The sequence below is a fragment of the Aythya marila genome, assembly GCF_965140915.1.
Source record: "Aythya marila genome assembly, chromosome: Z".
Classification (NCBI taxonomy): domain Eukaryota; kingdom Metazoa; phylum Chordata; class Aves; order Anseriformes; family Anatidae; genus Aythya; species Aythya marila.
Window position 1 is genome coordinate 1,204,697 of NC_139080.1, and position 19,891 is coordinate 1,224,587.

Here is a 19,891-nt window from a genome sequence, read left to right on the forward strand (position 1 = left end):
TGCACGGTACCTGCGAGGGGATGGCTGCGGGATCGCTTCCCACAGCTGATTTTCCCGATTGCTTCGTTCCAATTTCCCCTCCCGGAGCTTTTATTAAAGCGTTATTTCCCCCTGTACCTGCAACACGTTTCAACGCAGGGGGGCTCTAAGGAAGGAATTACTGCAGAGGAAAACGCAAGGCAAAAGTGGCAAAATTTTCTTCTGCTGGTCCCTTCAGATCGCAGCAGCAGCAGCTCCCGCCACGCGCGTGTGTTCAATCATATAGGGAACCCTATAATTATTGTCATTGCTCTTTTTGCTTTACCCTAAGCAGCCCCGAACCGGCTCTCCGCCTAGTTGTTGGGGAAATAAGTTGTTTGCCAAGTCATCCAAATCCCCCAAAGTGGATGCTAACGAGTCCTTCCCGTTCCCGTCCCGTCTGCTATTCCTATCCCAAAGCTTTTTGGAGCCCGGGAAGTTTCCTGGAGGAGGATGAATGCTCGGCGGTATCGCTCCTGCTAAGGGGCTAGGCCACCGAGTGCCATAATTCCACGGGCCGCGCTTCATCATGACAAGTGCGAAGTTGTGAATGGCGTGAGCCGGGTGTCATCCCGCCGGCGTGGCAGGGGAAGTTAAGCTTTGGGAGCCCGAGGAGAAAGAAATCTCTAAATCTAAATTAGAGACCTTTTGTGCTCGCGTGTGGCGTGCGTGTCGTCGTGTCCCCGTCCCCCCCCCCCCCCTCTACAGCCGCCTCCGAGCCCCGAATGAAGCTGCGGCGATTCAGCGCCGCGCGGTATTTTACGCTTCTGCTTTGTTGGAAGGGCTGCGTGCGCTGGAAAGGAGCGGATCATAACCAGAAACAATAATAATTAATAATAATATTTATTGGCCAAACTTCCAGGCTGCTTTCAAGCGGGTTCCTAAGCGCGGGGAGAGCTTTTGCGCCGCGGTTCAGGTAGCTCGGCCGGGGCGCGCGTGGAGAGAGGGGGGCCGGGTGCGTGGCAGGGCGAAAATGGATCCGGGCGCTGCTTTTTTGGGGCCGTGGGTCGAGGCCAAGCCGTCTGGAAGGCTGGCCCATTGTTTGGGGGGGGGGGGGGAGGTTGCGGCGAGGCTGCGTGTTTTATCTCGTCACCGAAGCGAATCCCGTAAGCTGCCTCCCGAGAACGAGGGGAAAGCAAAAATTGGGCGAGTTGTCAGTCCGCAGGTTGAGACCCGAGCGGTGTTTGCTGCCTTTCACATTCAGGAGGGGGGGGACGGGGTGAGTTTTTGTGAACCCGGGAGCCTGCAGAACCCAAATCGATTTAAAAACACCCATTTCAGGCTCGGCACACCTCGCCGGGCAGTGCAGCATTGCCTCCGACGGGTCCCAGCCCTTTCCTCCCGTCGTGCACACCCAAAATGGGAGCAGCTTTAGGGTGGCAAAGCTCTGGGGGGGGAGTTTCCTAAACCATTTCGGGCATTTCTGGAGCTTAATGCTCCCGCAGGATGCATGCGGGATTTAAATACGCTCCGAACCGAGCCGCACGTCCTCGGCCGTGCCAGTTTGGAAACGAACCGTGGTCGGGTTTGGTTTCATTTTATTTTTATTTTTATTATTATTATTATTATTATTATTATATTTTTTTTTCTTTAAAAAAAAGCGATTCTAAATAGGATTTTCTTCGGTTATTGATTGATGGGAGGCACGGCGAATTACGGCCTGGTGTTGACATCCTCTGCCAGCGTGCGCTCCGAGCGGCTTTTTTGTGGGCAGGGCCGGGGGGGGGTGTGTGTGTGTGTGTGTGGGGAGGGGGGGGGTTAACAAAAGATCTAATAGCTGGTGCAGTCTTTAAATACCTTTCCAATTGATCTACAGGAAATTGTGCAGAAGAATTGTTTGTTTCCTGTTTCGGCATCAATCTGGTTTGCATTAAACTCGGCTTACTGTAAAATTGCCGTGGCACTTTGGAGACGTGGGATTTGCTGCTTTCATACAGGGAATTTCTTTTCAAAAAGGGAGCATTTCAGCCACTTTCTTCCTCATTTTCTGACGGCGCAGTGCTAGGGGAACTCGTTTTATTTTATTTTATTTTTTTCACCAGCTCCTGAAGTTGTGCAGCCGCTGTGGTGGCAGGAGAGGGGCACGAGCTGCCTGCCCCGGGCTGCCCTGCCTTCCTGCTGCTTTTTTGATTATTTTTTTATTAAAAAAAAACGAAAAAAAAAAAGGCAGGGAGGGGGTAAGGCAGGCTGTCACGGCGAGGTCAGGCCGTCAGAAGCCATCTCCCGGTCCCTCGTGTGCTTATTTCACGGCGCAGAAACGCTCGGGCTTGGGAAAAAGTTTTGCTTAAACCTCTTGGGATTTAACGGGGGGGCTGCGCCCCCACACCTGAGCGGGGATTTGGCAAGATTTGGCGTTCAGCTTTCCTCCTGGCATTGAAAAAATCCCCAAGATTTCCCTGGGAATTATTTCATCCAGCTAATTTAGGCTAGGCCTCGTTCTGGGAAGCTTTCTAAATCGGTGCCTCTTGGTTTGGGAGCTCTGCGCTCGTTACTCGGTTTTGGTTTTGCTTTCTGGGGAGGTGTTGGCACGGTGCTACCTCCCGGATGCCCAAGGGGGCTTTCAGGTGGGCTGCAGGAGGAGCAGAATCGGCCCTGGAGCCTTCGGGGATTTCTCTGCTGGGTGCCCACTTCTTTAGGGCAGAGCTTTTGGGGTTTTTCCCAGCGCAGCCCCAGCGTGCAGCATCTCAGCCCGAAACCTGCCCTCCACAAATCCCCCCTTCCCCGGCCGCAATTCGCGGCGTGCAGCTCGGTGCCCAGGTTCCCAATTCCTTCCCCAGCGAGGACCCGAGCTTCGCCTATAAAATTAATAATATTAAAAGGCGAAAAAAAAAAAAAGGAAAAAAAAAAAAAGTTGCGGCAGAGGAAATTTCGTGCACCTGCGGGGCTTTATTAGGTGTCTGAACAGGAGTGGGGCTGGTGTGAGAACCCATGTGCGCGGGATCGAATTGTTCTTTACAACGCCTGCAAAGCCCGTAATGAGAAGCACATGAGCTGCAGCTCGGATGCAAGCAGGGCACTGCTGCTGCTGCTGCTGCTGCTTCTCCTGCTCCGGTTTTGGGCACAGAGGGGTCCCAGCAGCTCCATCCCCCTGCGGGCAGCACCGGGTCCTCGGGCAGGCGGTGGGCACGGTGCAAACAAGCCCCAGGGCTGCTGTCGCAGCTCCCTGCTCGCCCGGCACGGCCCTCGGATTGCAGCTGGAGGATTTTGTCGTGCAGCATCTGGCCAAGCAGTGCCGCTAAACCCCGCTCGGAGCCCCGCTGGATTGCTTTTTGCCCTGGAAATCCGTGCCCGGCGCCGTCCCTCCTCCCGGAAGGCGCAGCCCACAGCCGCACGGGAAGGGCCTGCTGGTGGCATCTGAAAGGAGGAAAGAAAAGGAAGGAAGAAAAAAAAAAAAATAATAATAATAATAACGCCGAATTGCTCAATGGCTTTCTGATGAATAAAACAAACCCGATCGATGCAGCATGCGCATTTAAGCCCATTCAGCTAAGTGCTGGCGCGATTGAAATAATCAGACGTATCACTTAAAAAATGAAGGAGGCTGAGCTGTGCGCCCCATTATTTTCTTGACTTTTCAATAGGGATCGCCGAAATGTTTACGTTCCTGGTGGCGTTATTAAGCCAGGCTGGCAAAGCAGAGGGAAGGCAAGTTGATTGCCCAGCGTCTTATTCTTCCTGCACCTGTTAGCACACTGCAGCTCGGGCTGCTTCCTCGGGCTCTGTCCCACGATGAGGGTCTTGAGCCTCTTTTCCCGAGGGTTATGAGCAGCAGGGAATGTTATCGTAGGCACAAGTCCCGGCTAGGTAATGCTGAAGCTGTTTTAATGCAGTTTTACCGAGTGCTGCCCCTCCTGTGCCCGCTGCCATCGGCGCCTCGTGGTTGCCCGTCCTCTGCTTCGGCTCCGTGCTTGCTGTCGTCATGGTCCTGGCTTCTCCCAGCCTCTAACTGTCAGAAACAGGGAGAAAGAAACCTTGTGCCATCCCCACGCAGGATAGGCAGGGTTTAAGAGCCGAAGACGTGAAGAGGTGAAGCTGGAGATGCCTTGGGAGTGGTGCTTGGTTGAGGCTCAGAGGCGATTGCAGATTCGGAGTCGCAGAACGACTTGAATCCCCGTGCTTGTGAACACCTGATACACCCCGCGTCTCCTGTTTTTATCAGGAAAAATAACAACTTTGGTATTTTTTTATTTTTTTATTATTTTTTTATCATTGCTATTTTGTTTTTTCCCCCGCCCTGCCCCTTCTCGCCCCAACACCACGTGGCGGGGGGGCTCTGAGCTCAGGAAGGCGCCGGGGGCTGTAGCCATATCGCAGCTCCAGGACCATCAAGGGCAGGTTTTGATGGATGGTCCCCGATCTCCCCTGCATGGAGACGAGAGAAATAACCCAGCCGTGCCCCCAGCACACATCTGTCTCGTGGAGAGGGGCCTCTGGCTCTGCCGGAGCCAAGAGAGGGCCGCTCGTAGGGGTGCCCCGCGGCTCCGTGTTCGCCCCCAGAGGTGATGGAGGTGCTTTTAGGGCCGTGGGGCAGCAGTTGGGGCTCGCAAGAAGCCCTCAGAGCCCTGCCAGGCCCTAATTTGGGGTTCCTGGGCCTGGTTGAGGAGCTGAAAGCCATGAGGGGCCGGTGGTGGCGGGGCTCCCGCCTCAGCTTTGGCCACCAGGACGGGCTTTGTGGCTACGGGCCTGCGCTCGGTGACACCAGGCCACCCCCTGAGGTGCTGGGAGGGACCGGGTGCCTCCATGGAGCTGTCGTGTACAGAAAAGGGAACCGTGGGGTATTATTTTTGGTGTTTTTTTTCCTAATCTTCGCTGGCATAGAGCAGGATCTCGTCAGCACTGCCCGCGGTGGCGTCACGGGAGGCGTTGGGGTGCTCGCTCGGCCTGCTGAGGCTCCTGCCACTGTCAGCACTAAAGTGGGAGCATTTTTAAGGCTGGAAACCTTTATTTTGGTTCCTTTCGGGCTCGTTTCAGAACCACGGTAAGCTTTCACAACGTGGTTTCCTCCTTGTCAGAGCTAAGTGGGCGGCCCCAAAAGCGCCCAGTCACCTTGCACCGAGTGAGCTGGGTGCTGGGGTGTTGTAGGATCTCAGGGCAAGCCCCCATGACGGGGCTGAGCACCTCCAAGTCTAACTTTTCACAGACAACACACGAAATAAACCGTGGGGTGACTTTCTGAGTGATTGATCTCCCTGATAGCTCTACGAAGGAGGCCCGGCAGTGCTCAGCTTTATTTTTAAAACCCGATTTGGTGGCTGCGGCCCTACAACAGTTGCACAACCCCCGGCTTTGCCCCCTTAGGCTCTCAGCTAACAATCTCATCTCTCAGCACTACCGGCAGTAGGTACATCCCGTTTTGTACCTATCTTGCCAATCACCCCAGTGAATTTAGGGTTTTCAGATCCCCTTTCCTCGCTGAGACCGGGCGTCGGGAGGTAACGGTGTCACGAACCAGCAGCTCCTTCATCCTCGAGCTCGTGGTGGCTCGCACAACCCATCTTTTTTTTTTTCCTTTTTGCCCCCCCCTTGCGATAATTGTGGTGCTGAGAGGCGTTCAGCGCCGCGTTGGGTTCCTGTTATGCAAATCCCGCTTTAAACTTAGCAGCGCCCATTTGCATTCATATTTTGGTTTCGGAGAGCGAGCCATTGCGTGGCAAAAACAAGTGCATTTTAATGAGCCTGGGGCAGAACGCTGAAAAAAAAGATATGGGCCTCATTAAATGCCATTATCTGAAAGGCAGCGGTTTGTTGCCAAAAATCGTTAGGATAACATACAACGCAAGGGAAGGCCGCGAGCGTAGCCCTCAGCAAAGAGGGCTGCGGTGCTGGGGAGCTGCTCCCTGCATCCTGCAAACTTCTCCGTGAAGCCCACGGGAATATCGAGGACTTTTGGCCTTCCTTCAAACCATCCCGGTGCCACCTCGCAGCCTTCCCCTTCCCGACCCCGCTGCTCGGAGCGAGCTACGCGTCGGCATCTCTCCTCGCTCCCTCTGATCGATCTGATCCTGACGTGACAGCCCTCCTCCGACTCTTCTTTTTGAGTTTTTTTGGCTCAAAACCCCCCCCAAAAAAATGATTTGTTGGCGTCTTGATCCTGGAAACGCTTCCAAGGCGGAGACTCGAGAAGCTGCTTTGCCGCGAGCCGGCTGAAGGAGGATGAGGACAGGGTTAAAGGAATTCTTTTCTTCGTCACTCAGAAGTGATAGAGACTTTTCTTTGACTAATGTAGCTTAATTAGTGGTCAATTAAAACTGAACATTGTTGAATGGGAGCCCTTTGATCAAAACCCTTGGCATGGGCTCCCTTTCTTTAACTAGCCACCATCTTGAATTCATTTGGAACCAGTAGTGTAAACAAGTTTAAAACTGGTTCTTTTATAAGAAGTCAGCAGGCTCGGAGAGCTGTGGTTTCTTTCTTTTCCTCTTTTTTTTTTTTTTTTTTTTTTTAACTTCTGGAGGCGGCAATTCAAAGCAGCGTTAAATGAAAACAGTGCTACACCCTGAAAAGTGCGTGTTTTTTTTTTTTTTTAATATATATATAAAAAGGCTGCATTAATTAATGGGAACGGAGCGCTTCTTCCTTTTTCCAGCCCTTGTCACAATCTCTGCTTTCCCCTTTTTGTTGTTATCCGAAATTTATCTCGTCCTGTAACTGGGCAGGGGGTGCTCAGGGTGCGTTTGGGGACTTCACGGCCAACGAGCAAGCGTTGGCAGGGGGAGAAACGTGTTTTTAAATCTGCACAGGGCCTGGAGATTAATATTAAAGTGCAGCTCCTGATGATTTTGGATGGGCAGAGCTTCATAGGATGTTTGGTGCGTCCTTGGTAAATTTTGGCTGAGGGGTTTTTCGGTGCCGGGAGCTTTCCGGCCAGTGGGCGCAGCGTTCACCGTGCAGGTGGTGGTGATAACGCATCCCGTGAAATATTTGGGGTTAAATTGTCGTCGTTTGAAAAAGAGCAGCCTTTTCCAACACGGGCAAGCAGACCTTCTCCAGGACAGCTCGGGAGACAGCTTGAGCTGAAGCAGCCCAGCCCAGGAGACTTCAACGCTTCCTCCAGGCACCTTGCAGCCTCCTGGGTGCTCACCCCGTGACAGTGCCCTGCTCCCAGGAGGGTTTTGTAGCCCTCCGAGTGCCCTCACCTCCTATCTGCAGCCAGAACACTTCTTTTTTTGAATGGAAATCCCCCTCTGGATCTCACCCTGAAGAAGTCGACCTGAAGGATTCGCACATCTCCTCGCTCTGGGCTTCAAATCGTAGGAGGGCCTAAGTGGAAATTGCCCTGACACCAGCAGATTTCTTCCTTGCTTTGAATGATGGCGTTTTAAACTTTAATCCCTTTCATCAGAAAAAAAAAGAGTAAAAATCGGAGTCCTAAACAATAATTAAAATAAAACTTCCATCTCTTGACAGAGAGAGAAATTGTTTAGAGTAAATGTGCCTTTCAGCCTTCCCTCGTGCCTTCTCCCAAAAGGGCTGATTAGGATGTAATAATTGGGGATGATAGCAGGAGGAAGACGACAATTCCATTTAATTAAAGATAATTTATTTTACTTTAACTTGGTGATGTCCCCCATGAATAAGAGTAGATTTAGCGGATAGATTTATTAATGGGGACTGACATCTCCGCTGACACACAAAGCAAACGGTTCTCTTTTCCTCCTTGGTTTTTCTTGTGGCTCAGCACCTGAAGCTGATGGCACCCCAAACCAAGGGGGCTCTCGGAGCTCTTTGGGCACATGGATAGCATCCGCTTCGTGGTTGTCGACCCGAAGTTATGGGATCGTGGTGGGCGAGGTCGATGTTGGCCAAGGATGGCGGCGAACCCTTCGCTTGCTTGAGATTTAAGAGGAGGATATGGGCAGACTCTGGTGCGTTCCCGTCTCCGCGTGTGTCTGGAAGCAGAAAATTGGGAAAAGGCGGCAAAAAAAAAAGCACAAAATGGCTCTCGGTAAAAGCAGAGCAGGAAAGGAAGTTGGAAAGCAGATCCCGAGAAGAGGGAACAGGCATGAGATGGTCCTTTTCTGGGAAGTCCTTCACTTAAAAAAAAAAAAAAAAAAGCCTAAAAACCCGCTATCTTCTATTAAATGTGAATTAGAATTCACATCTGAAAACTCGCCCTGGAGCCCGGCCAAGTGGCACCTTTGTTCTTTTCATCATCACTTTTATTTCTCTTTTCCCACTTTTTTTGCTCTTACTCGCTCTTTATTGCCTTTTTTTTTATATATAGATATTTTTTCGAGGTCTGGTTCTGCCTCGCTGCCTCTCTGCAAGCGCCGGGGCTGTGGGCAGTGCAGGATGTCAGCTCCGCTCCCCGGCTCTGTCCCATCTTTCCTCCCCAGTCACACCCCTGGTGCTTTGTCCTCCCTTCCTGCCTACTCCCTCTCCCTTTTGCATTTTGGTTTCCCCTCCTGGCCGTGCCTCCTGCTCCTCTCCGCTGACTTCTGCATCCTCAGGGCCGTCCCCGAGCCCTGCCACGGCCGGGGCGCTCGAAGGGCTGCTCGTTGGTCTTACCTCAAGGTAAGGTGGCCACCTCTGGCCCTTGGCTCCTGAGACCCAGCTCCTCGTTGGCCTTTACAGATTCGGTGGCTCTGCAATCTGTCATTCCCTCTTTTCTCCTTCCTCAGCCTTCTGGCTCTGGGAGGTGCCACCAGGATGGGGCTGAAGCTTGGGGAGCCCTCGGTGGCCACCTCCCCGGCATGGGCCGATCCTCCCGTGCTCCCATCCCTGTGCTGTGCCCATCTCCGTGGCACCTTCCTAACTTATTCAATTCCCCTCTCTACGAATTTTTCTTTCCGTTTTGCCTTCCCATCTTCTTGTCCCCCATCCCCGGGACTTCCTCTGCAATATTTGCTCACTTCTCACCCCCACAACCTTCTGTCCCTCTCGCCTTTCTTCCTTTTCCTTCCCCGACGCCTGGTAGAAACCACTCTGGTTTCTCATCAGGATCCACTTGGTGGCTCTGCCTTCTTCTCACCCAGCACCCCAGAGCTCCCATCGGCTGGGAGAAGAAGAGGAGGAAGAAGAAGAGAAGAAGAGGGGGAAGAAAAAAAAAAAAGGGCAGCTAACGTTGAGGGTACTCGAGGGTCACCGTCCCGCGGGGACAACCGCTGCTGGTGCCGAGGGCTTGAGCGACCCCACACCTGCACCCATCCCCCCCGGGCACCTCACGGCTTCGGCATTAGCCCCGGGCAACCTGTGGCCCCCGGGGCTCGGTGGCAAGCGTGCAGGTGGCTCTCTGCTCGGCGTACACTTGTTTTTTGCCGCTGCACCGTGCACTTAAAGGCTCAGCGGGACCTGCAATTTCATACCTCTCGCGGGGCCGGGGCTCGCCTCGCATGTGCTTTGCCGTTCCCGGGGCTCATCTGGTCTCAATTACCAGCTGCTGGCAACGCCGGGCCCGGGGCCCTTTGGCGTGTTTGTCCTGCGAGAAAGATCTGGAAGAGCCGACAGCTGGTTTTGATTGCCTCAATTGCAGGTTGATAGAAGAAACGCGGGGTGAGGTGGGTGGGTTTTCCTTCCGGCCCTTTCCACTCCGGGCTGGTAATGTGCTTCACTTGTGGAGCTGCTCTTTTCATCAGCGCGCCTCCTCCTCCCCCCCGCCTCGGCCCCGCTCCCTCTTCCTCTCCCTCAAAACATGTGGCCGAAATTAGGGACCTGCCAGCCCCTTCTGCGGGAAACCTGCAGCAGGTCGGCCCGGGGAAAGGGCATCTGCGCCTCACACGGGCTGAAAATCCCGAATTCATGCCACGTCGGGTTGTTTTAAAAAGCTAAAAGCTGGGGAGATTCATCCCCGGCCTGGCAGAGCTGCCCCTGGGCAGGCGGCGGGGCTGGGAGGACGGCAGCCGAGGAGGGTGGCCCTCAAGTGATGAGAAAGGACAGAATGCTTTTCTTTTTCTTCATTTTTTATTGAGTATTTTAAAATTCAGTGTTGCTGGTGAGAGGGTTTCCCCTCCAAGTGCTCGAGCAGGGGATGGTGCCACCGCCTGCCTGTCCCGGCCCTGTTTTCGGCCTCGTGTGGATCTGGAGCTCACAGGTAAAGGAGATGGGAGCGGTGGCACCCTACAGATGACAAATTGGGACAACCAGTGGCCAAGAAGGCTTTCTTCTCCAACACAGCACGCGGCTGTGGTCAGCCCTTGGCTCGCTCTTAGCTTTCAGCCTCCCCAGCGTCACCTCAAGCCACCAAGCCAGAGGAGGATGGCGTGAGGGGTTTTGCAAGGGACTCCTGCAAAACCCCTGGGCAGGTGCTGGCGTCGAGGAGCTTTTATGCTGAGTTTCTTCTCGTCGGAGATGTTTCCTTCCATCGGGTTCCTGTCGGAGTGGATCTCTCTGTACCCAGTGTTTTACACCTTAACCTTTGCGCCCTGCGTCCGGGTGCTTGGAGGCCTGAGAGGGGAGGAGAGCAGAGCCAAGACAGGAGAGGAGGAGAAGATCTCTTCACCTTGCTCGAGCTCAGTTTCCAAACACCAGCAGCCAGGTGCCTCCAGACAGCTCGATGGGGAGCTGGGGAGGCGGCCACGCTTTCTGGAGGCACCTCCTGGTACTTGGACGCACCTCAGCGAGCCCTTTGGCACCAGCCAGAGCCCTTCACTCCAAATCCAGTAATGCTACGACGTGTTATAGGCATTCCCGAGGCTCTTTGCTTGGAAAACCCTGGATTCCTGAGGTCTGAGCATGTCACCACGGGTGGAAAACAGCACACGGTCCTGGAAAATGGGAGATTTCTGAAGCACGTCCCCGGGACGGCGAGCTTTGCAGGAGAATGAAAGACAAAAAGGTGTTTGGAAGTCGAAGGCAGGCTCCCAGAAATGGAGACAATGTGATAATTTTGTCATCCTGTCACATTACAGCAGGGCTTGTTTTTTTTTCCCAGATCATTATTCATCATCTCTTCAAACCTCCCAGCATGAGTCAGAGTGATTTTCTAAATTCGGGCTCTCTTTAAGAATATTAACATCTTTAAATCTCTAATGCACTTTCTGTCAAATCAGAAAGTCACTCTTGTACACATCTCGTTCCTCTCTCTTCTCGTAGGCAGCAGATTGCCATTTCTACCAGGGCCACGAATTTAACCCGTTCAACTTTCGCTCTCCTGCATCGGGTTGTTGGGTTGGTCCCTTTATCATCGCTTACTCGTGAGGATTTCTGTCTGTTTAGCTGGGGTTGGAGACACAGCTCCTCTGTAAAATGGTCTGGCCAGAATATTGTCATTCATCCCGTTAATCATTTATTCTGCATCATGTATCGCCCGCTGAAAATGCTGCAGTCCCGGTGATACAAAGGCAAAAAATCTGGAGACTTCGGCACAGTTCAGGACAAGAGGAATTTCCAGGCGTGCTCCTAACCGAAGTCATGATAACTTGAGAATCCCACGGTGACAAAACTCTGAAAATAAGGAATATTGATGGTGAAGGAGTGACACTTGTGCAGGAAATACAGGAGTTTTTCCAAACGCTTCCTCGCGTCTCCTCGAATTCCTCCTTCTGACTGAGCCTGTCAAAGCAAAACGAGTTAATTTCCTTCAATCCAGCCGCTTGCTCTGTGTGAAAATGTCGCTATAAAGCAGCAGAAAAAATAAATTTAGTCAGGAATTTAGCCAGCGAGCACTTCTGAACCCCACTGCAGGGTGGGTGACGCGGGGCACGGGAGGGAGAGCGCCGGGTAGGTGAGGATGAAGAGGTGGCGGTCGCCCTTAAAATAGCAGGAGCTCCGTGTATCTGAAATCAGAAGGGATTCAGGAGGGTTTTCCTAATCGGATGGGATTCAGGAGGGTTTTCCTAATCAGAAGGGATTCAGGAGGGTTTTCCTCATCCATCTCTTCGCAGCCCAGCGCCCCTCCTGTTTTTTCCAGGTGGGAGCTGCGGCCGTGCTGCCTCGCTGCTGAGGTCTGCTGAGCCAAAAGGAGGAGGGCCGTAAGCTCAGGTGGCTTTTGAAACTGGCAAACATGAAAATCCTTCATTTGGGCTACTTTTCTTTCTCTCAGCAGTCTGCACCAGACTTTATGCCTGCCTCGTGAGCTGCAGCACAGCCATTAGGGGAAGCTGTGCCAGAGCAGTGCTAGGAGGAAAGCAGCACCAGAGGTGGCACCATGGGCTGACAGCTGGTGACAGGGCAACCCTAGGGCTTGCAGACCCATGTGCTTGTGTTCTTGTGCCTTGGATCTGGCTGAACGCTGACAGAAAAGTAGAAAGTTGGCTGTGGCCTTGGCTGCAACTGTGCTACCTCAGCTCCCCCCGTGTGGGCAGCTCTCGGTGCCTCACGTCAGGGCCGTGGCTTCTGAGGAGGGCTTCTGGGGCCCCTGAGCCACCATGGCTGAGCCGTTTGGCTCTGCTTTCCCAAAAACTCTCGCTTTAGCCCCAGTTTCTCCGGGTGTGGGGTTGCTGCTGGCGCTGCCCCGCGTGGATCACATTTTGGGCAGGGCAGCGCTTCAGGCCCGGCCTGCACCCAGGGGCACGGGTGGCACCGCCGCAGACTGGTCCGAGGGATGCCAGCGAGCATCTCGACATCCCACAGCCCTTTTGCTTGCCCTTTCCTAAAACCCTCTCTCAATTTTGGGACGAGGGGATCCCTGAAATCCCCTCCGCAGAGGCTGCGAGGTGCGGGCCGGGGGGCGCGGCTGCGCTCCGCTGCTGCCTTTTCTCTTCCCGTTCGCCGTGACCTGCGAACGGCGGCGTCGGCGCTCTGCCAATTTTGTGATCTGCTGCCTGCTTCAAAATGGAGGCAGGAAGGTATCCATTTTCATCAAGGAGATGACAGTGCTTCAGTCTTCCTGACCATCTGGAGAGAGGCACCTCCAGCGCAGGAACAAAACGCAGAGGAATAGCGCGAGCTATAGGGAGAGGGGGTGGAGAGGGAATAAACCACGCTCGAAATAATGAATTACGCTCAGCAGCCTGCACCAGCTTTTCCTTTTTTTGTGTGTGTGTGTGTCTGCTTTTCTTTTGTGTGTTGTTTCATGCTGTATTTTTTTTATATTTTACTATTATTTGGTATTTTTTTTTAAACGCCGTCCGGGTTGACCTAGGCACGAGCAAGGAACACAGCAGATATGTTATAAAAGGCAAGTCGCAGAACCCCTCCGGTGGATTAGCAAACAAACAAATGCAAGGCAAGCAGTCTGTTGGCACATGCACCAAGTTTATTGCACACACAAATACCGTCAGAGTCCGAGGGGAGGAGGGGTTTTCCCCCCGACGTGTACACACGCTGTGTTGGTGGTCCTGTGGCAGCCCAGGTTTCGAGCAGTCCCTTTCAAGCTTCCCTGGAAGGGGCTACGTCCATGGGAATTCAATATCCCAAGATGTGTTTGCAATTTTCGGCGTTCCCGATAAGGCTGCTCTTCTAAACCTCCATTTTCTTTTTTTTTTTTTTTTTTTTTTTTAATTTTGGGAAATGAAGTATTTCGCTGGCTCGCGCTGCTTCCCTCTTTGTTTTTCAACGTGCTAAGTCCGTAGGCTTTCAGATGAGAAAATCGCTATTGTTTCAAGCCCTTGTTTATTTTAAGCTCCTCGGCGCTCTAGGAAGAACATATGTACATCTGCTGATTCGTTGTATTTACAGAAATAAAGAGTTTGACAAATACCTTGCAAATATCCTTGTTTAAAGCTGGGAAATGTCAGGCTGGAGTTTTCTTTTGAAGCTTCACATTTATTTCCCGGTCACACATATACCGAGGGTTTTGTGTTCCCGGAGAAGAATGATGTGGTGTTGCGAACTGATTTATACCCAGCGAGGTAAAAACTCAATATTTCTTCCCTGCTTCCTGCTAAAGGCACACTAAATTAGTCTTTTTTTCCGTAGGTTTATGCCCCGTCAGCAAGCACTGCCGACTACAATAGGGATTCACCAGGTTATCCATCCTCAAAACCAGCAGCCAGCACTTTTCCTAGCTCCTTCTTCATGCAAGGTAAGAGGCAGCTTTCAAAAAGCGAGCTGTTTTGCATATTTTGCCTCTGTTTGCATTTTGGCTCGCGTGTCGTCGGGCCCCACTGGCGTATCATCCCGTGGTCCGGTAGCATTACCATGAAAATGAAGACCTGGAGGTCTTGGTCTGGCCATTGTGCCTCTGAACATCTCGCCTCGACCCCGCAGCGAAGCGGCGTGGTGAATAACTCGCCAGCTCCTTATCTCTGTGTTTCTTGAAGTTCGATGAATTTCTGCATAACTTCATAAATAAAACCCCTAGAGTTTGGCAAGATGGGCTGTGTAGAGGACAAGTCGATCTGTTTGATTCAGTAGGACCGCTGGGCTGAAGGACTTGCAGGGCATGAGGTTGGGTTTTGCTGCCTCTGTGTATACTGCCCAGTTTCCACCCATGAAAAAAAATCGCTTTTGAGTCGAAAAAGAGATGATTTTTTATTTTGTGGGTGGAAAACAGGACCCAGCTGAAGTTGCTGGGTGCTGCTCAGTGTCTCCAGGCTTCTGCTGGGACTTTTCCCATCCCTGGGGGTCCCTTGGTGGACAACGAGGATGGGAGGGACAAGGACATCAGCAGCACTGTCCCTTTTGTCACCTCCTTTGGTGCAGAGATCTCCATCCAAACCAGCTCCTGAACTGGCAAGGACGGGCAGTGGCTGAAAAGAAAATGGTGCTTTTGGCTTCAGCATCAACAAATCCTGCCTCGAGAGCACCAGGAAGCTCCTCCCGGGTTATAAAAGCTGGAGGTTAATAGGTTTCTAGTGCCATCAAATATTTACCCTTTGTAGTGCTGAGCCATTCTGCCTTTTGAAGTGATACCTTCTCCCCGATTTGCGTGGAAGACATAAATCTGCCTTAAGAGACTGTTCAAACAGCGAGGGGAAGGTGATGCTGGAAGTGCCGCCGTTGCCTGGGTGTTTGAAGTGTAGAAAGGAGGCAGGGTTGTAGGTGAGACATCATCATTTTTTATTAGACCAACTCCTGGAGTTTGAAAGAGCAGGCAGCTCCTCCAGCCCACGTGCCTGTCTTTGAGGTCTGCTGCTCGTTAGGGAAAAGTTATCTTTTTTTTTTTATTATTATTATTTTTTTAAGGCTTTGGCGTTCTTCCAGCCGAAAATAATTTTCGTTGCGTTATTGCAATTCCATTTCAGCACGGCGAGCTAAAGGCGAAACGTGCAGCTCGCTCTCCCTTCAGATAAAATTTGGGGAGCCCCCTTTTTGTAAGCAATAAAACAACTCCAACAGCTTTTTGGGTGTGGAAATACTCAGAGTTTGGGACATATCTCGGCATTTATCGAGCTGAGGCTTCTCCAAAGCTCGTTAGCCCATCCTGAGTGTTTCATTTCAAAGGTCGGATTTCTGCCTGCTGGGGTTGGTTATAGGTGATGTGATGCTTTCGAGCCTGCAGCAGGATGAACCGGGGGGGTGGTTCGGAGGATTTGCAGCCTTGGGACATCCACATCCGTGTCCTCCTCTCTCTTGCAGATGGCCATCACAGCAGCGACCCGTGGAGCTCCTCCAGCGGGATGAACCAGCCCGGCTACGGGGGCATGCTGGGCAACTCTTCCCACCTCCCCCAGTCCAGCAGCTACTGCAGCCTGCACCCCCACGACCGCTTGGTAAGGGGCCAGGGGGACCAGGGTGGGCAGCACATTTCTGTCAAAGCATCATCTTGGCACTTAGTTCCCTTGCACAATTTTCCCAGCCTGTGCCGTACCCATTTCCACCGCCAGCCCTGATGGGTCACAGCCCCTGTACCCGTCCCAACCCCTCCTGGTGCAACTGGGAAGAGAAAAGAGCAGAAAAAGCCACTGCATGGGCTGGTGCTGAGCCCACACGGCGAGGCAAAGCGGCCTGGCCTTTGATTTCTGGCAGGCGCCGTCCTTTGCCGGTCACAGGTAGCCATCCAGCAGTCATTTGCTGGTTGCAAAAAGGGATTTTTTCTCATTTTCTCCGGTACATCCTGATCTCTCACACGAGGAAGTTGCTGGGACTGATTCCATCTATTGTATTGGAATAGAACAAAATTGGAATTAAATCTGATTTGAGTGCAGCTTAGTGGATATTCTCCTAATATCACGGCTGAATTGGATATGTAGAAACGACGCTGGGTTGCATCAATCCAGCCCTTCGTTTTGCTCGTGTTTTTAAGTAAAGGAGGAGATAAACAAATGAACAGGCTGCTGAAGTGAAGCCCTTTTTCCTCAAAACACACAAAACATTTTGTTTTTTCGATCTATACCTGTGCTTTTCGCTCCTGAAGACCATTAAAAAGGAAGAGCAGAGAGCACTGGTTTTAGGGGAGAAGCCTGTGCCTAGGAGAAACATTGCTTTAGGAATAAGGAGAAACAAACTTCACTGTTACAAACTGAAAATGAATTTGCAAAACAAATCTTTAAAGTCTCACGTTTAATGAGGGTAGCACGCTGCCATGCAAAATGAATAGGAAGGCAAAAGCAAAAAGGATTGCCTCAAAAACTGCTTAATCATGTCCTTCTCAAAAGCATAATTAAGGCACTAAGCAAACTTAATGTTGCTCTGAAGTGACAGGCATCTATTACAAAAATGGAGCATAACTTTTAAAACCCAATTTCGTCTAATTTGGTATCTACACCGGTGCTCATCCATCAGAATTAGGTAGCTTTTCCATGCTACCAGCTCGGGATTCAGGTCAGAGAGCCGAGTACCTTGGCTGGGCAAGTCTGCAAACGTTCTTGCATTTCTTTTAAGTCTGCCTTGATTCTGAATTTCTTGCTTTTGTAACACGTTGGGGGGTTATGAAGACTTAGAATATTTCTACAGTGTAAAATGAGAATAGATATTCCACCTATAGTCTCCAAAACGTTGGTTTTTTTTTAATAGATACTCCTATTTTTCCTAAATTTCAGAGACAGGGAGGACCCAGCTCTCTCACTGATGCCAGTCTGAGTTGTAGGTGCTCGGTGCTGGCAAAGCTCCTGTTAATCATCCATTCTGGGCATCTGGACGGGCCAAATCATCCAATCTTCTAAGCAAAAATCTTCTAAGAAAAGCCCGGGGAGGAAATTTGGGATGGTTTCAGTTCAATTCCCTGCAAATGTCCTTAACTTTTCGGTGACCTGTAGGGAAACTGCAAGAAGAAGATAGAAAAGCTGTTGTTATTCTTATTTTCTCAGACACATCAGTGATTTTCAAGATGCTGTGAGTACAGGGAACAGGTCCTGGCTAGGCTATATCCAGATCCCATGTTTCTCCTGAAATATTTAGCGATAGCGGTTGGATGTCTTCCCCTGAGAAACCAAAGGAAACAGAGTTTCCCCAGCAGTTACATCCCCTCCTCTGTGGATATTTATGCATGGCAGGTTGGGATGTGCTGCCTCTTCTCCAAAAGCTGTCAAGTTGAGGTAGAAAAACACCCTCCCCCCGTAGCCTCGTGGCTTTTCTTGGTTGGGTGAAGCACAGCAGCACCTGGAATTGGAGCAGCACGAGCAGCCTGCTGCCCTTTGTGTTCTCAGTCCTTAAAATATTGCAAATATTGAAAATATTTCCTTTGTTTTTTTGCCTCCTCTTCGGCACAGAGCTACCCATCACACTCCTCAGCAGACATCAACTCCAGTCTTCCTCCGATGTCCACCTTCCACCGCAGCGGCACGAATCATTACAGCGCCTCGTCGTGCACGCCGCCGGCCAACGGGACCGACAGCATCATGGGTGAGTGCGGGCGGGCGCTGCGCCTGCTGCCCGGGGCTTCCCTGCTCTCTCCTGCCTCTTTTTTCTGCTCCAGGGCACTGTGCTGGTGCCAGAGAGCCCAAATCAAAGATAGCGAGTCCAGGAGGCTCAGGGAGGTAGCAGGATGTTCATGGAAATAAACACATCCTCAATGACCTCGCCCTCCTTTGCGCATAGATCTGAACGCTTTTTTTTTGGTGAAATGAGGATTGCAGCCAAGTGTTTGCTTCAAAAACAGTGCAGAAGGTGGTCTGGTACCCCCGCTGCCTGCTCTTGGCTGGTTTTGAAGCCTGGTTTTGCTGTCCTTAGTGATCTGCTTGCCTGCAGCAGCTCGGGAGCACCTGGTGATGCACCTTGTGGTCATCCCCTTGGGTGTTTTCCCCATTTCCCCGCAGCGTGGGGGACGTGGAGGTGGCAGCGTGTCCCTGCAGCGGGGACAGCCCCCGCTGACATCGCTCTGCAAAATCCAAGAGCGTGCATTTGTGTACTTTCCTAAAGAGTTGGCAAACACCGGGCCAGGCTTCAATACAGGAACTAAAAAATAAAAAAAAATAGTGCTTTGCCTGTATCTCAAAGAACAAATAAAGCTAATGAAATAATTGGTAAATAGGGAACACATCGCTGGACACATGTTTCGGATTACACACATGATTCCGGATTGAATGACGGGGAGCAGGACTAATGCAGCAAGAATGGAGGGTGGGTTCAACCATTAACACATGGGCATCAGATTTTTCAAGGGCTCTGAACAAAGCAAAAACTAAATACGGTCTCTTCTTAATTTGTCACTGTCTGAGAAAAAGGGATCCCGTTTCAGGGTAGTGTTTCCGCGCTCAATCTTGCCATTCCATTGAGAGTTCTTCCTTTACAACGTAGCTGCTGCTTCTGTGGGCACGACAGGCAGAAATCACTCTCGTTTTTGCCCTCAAAAGAGGCCTAATAGAGGCAAACTTAATTCTGCCATTTCACAGCCGCGATGCAGGCGCCTTACAGATAACAGAAAAAGATGTCGCAGAGGGACGCGAGCGGGCAGGAGTGAGAATCCCATCTCCTGTCCATGTGCCTCAGTGCCTGAATAAATACATATTCAGTGCCCGTGTAAAAAAATTCCTCCAGACTTTCATCTGGATCCCTCTCCTGAAAAGCAAAGCCAGAAGAGCAAGGTGAACGTGCCCCGAAGGCTGCGTGCGTGCTGGCCTTCCCCTGGGTGCCCTGGGAGCCAGCTTCTTCCACGAGGCTGCGCGACGGCATCGACGGGAAGCAGTGGGTAGTGTTATGCAAAGCGTTGGCTCTCATTTTCAAAGGTCTGAAGCAGTGCAAGGTTTCAGCAACCAGTTACTGAGCGGGGCTCGCCGAGCGTATGCTGAAGGCGCTCGGTCGTAGCCATCTGATGCCCGCATTAATCCTGCGCGCTGCTTTCAGCCCTAATGACGTGTTGTTTGCATGACATTATGCACTGTGACATGCAGCTTTTCCAGGAGAAACATTATGTGCATTTCCCCTTGAGGCACTGGTTTCACAGTAATTTTATTACTCGAGCAGTCGCAGCGTACCGCGCTGCCTATTTTACAAGAACGCCGAGCTTCCAGTTACACGAGGGTGGCGAGCGGTCGCGCAGCCTAAGAAGGATGTGACTTCGACCCAGCAATGTCAGTTCCCCATGATTTGGGAAGATCATCAGCTGTGAACGCCGAGACGGTGCAAGTTTTTCCACTCCTCTTTACATAGACACATCATTCCCAGCCCTCTCAGAAAGCCCCATGCCAGCAGAACAGCCTGAGTTTGTGCTGGAGTTGATCCTATAAAAAATCAGGTGAAATTCTCTCCGGGAAGGCTGCAGCCGATCTGTTACACTAGATACTTTGCTCGATATAATTCCCCTCGTTGAGATACAGATCCCTGGGAGTTTATTCAGTAAGCTTAAGATTTACAATCCGAGTCCCACCAGAAGGATGGGAAGAGGCTGTGCTCCATCATCCTGTCCGCTCGCCTTCCAGCGCAGAACTGCTCCTCGCAGAAACACGCTGAGAAAGTTTTAGGAGATGAAGGAGAACAAGAAAACGCGCTCTGCAGCGTCGTTAGAAGCGATCCATCAAAGGCTGCAGTCCTTTCACGCTGCCTTCGGTACATGAAGAGCTCGGTGAGTGGGGGAACAGCTCCCAGGGAACGCTGACAGCTCAAGTCCTGCCGTGCAGTCCCATTCCCGAGCTACCTTCGACGTGGCTTCCCCCCCGAAAACTCTTGGCTCTGC

At 51.7% G+C, this 19,891-nt stretch overlaps 1 protein-coding gene across 15 annotated transcripts in view; it reads left to right on the plus strand.

The window, feature by feature from the left end:
- The window catches only part of LOC309889846 (transcription factor 4), a 177,147-nt gene that overhangs the window by 130,217 nt on the left and 27,039 nt on the right, over positions 1-19,891 (plus strand). For all 15 annotated transcript variants that reach the window (XM_082782950.1, XM_082782949.1, XM_082782948.1 and 12 more), the window contains 3 exons: positions 13,816-13,921; positions 15,418-15,551; positions 17,490-17,622. In XM_082782950.1, coding sequence (XP_082639076.1) covers positions 13,816-13,921; positions 15,418-15,551; positions 17,490-17,622 — 373 coding nt within the window. The remainder of the gene's footprint in view (positions 1-13,815; positions 13,922-15,417; positions 15,552-17,489; positions 17,623-19,891) is intronic.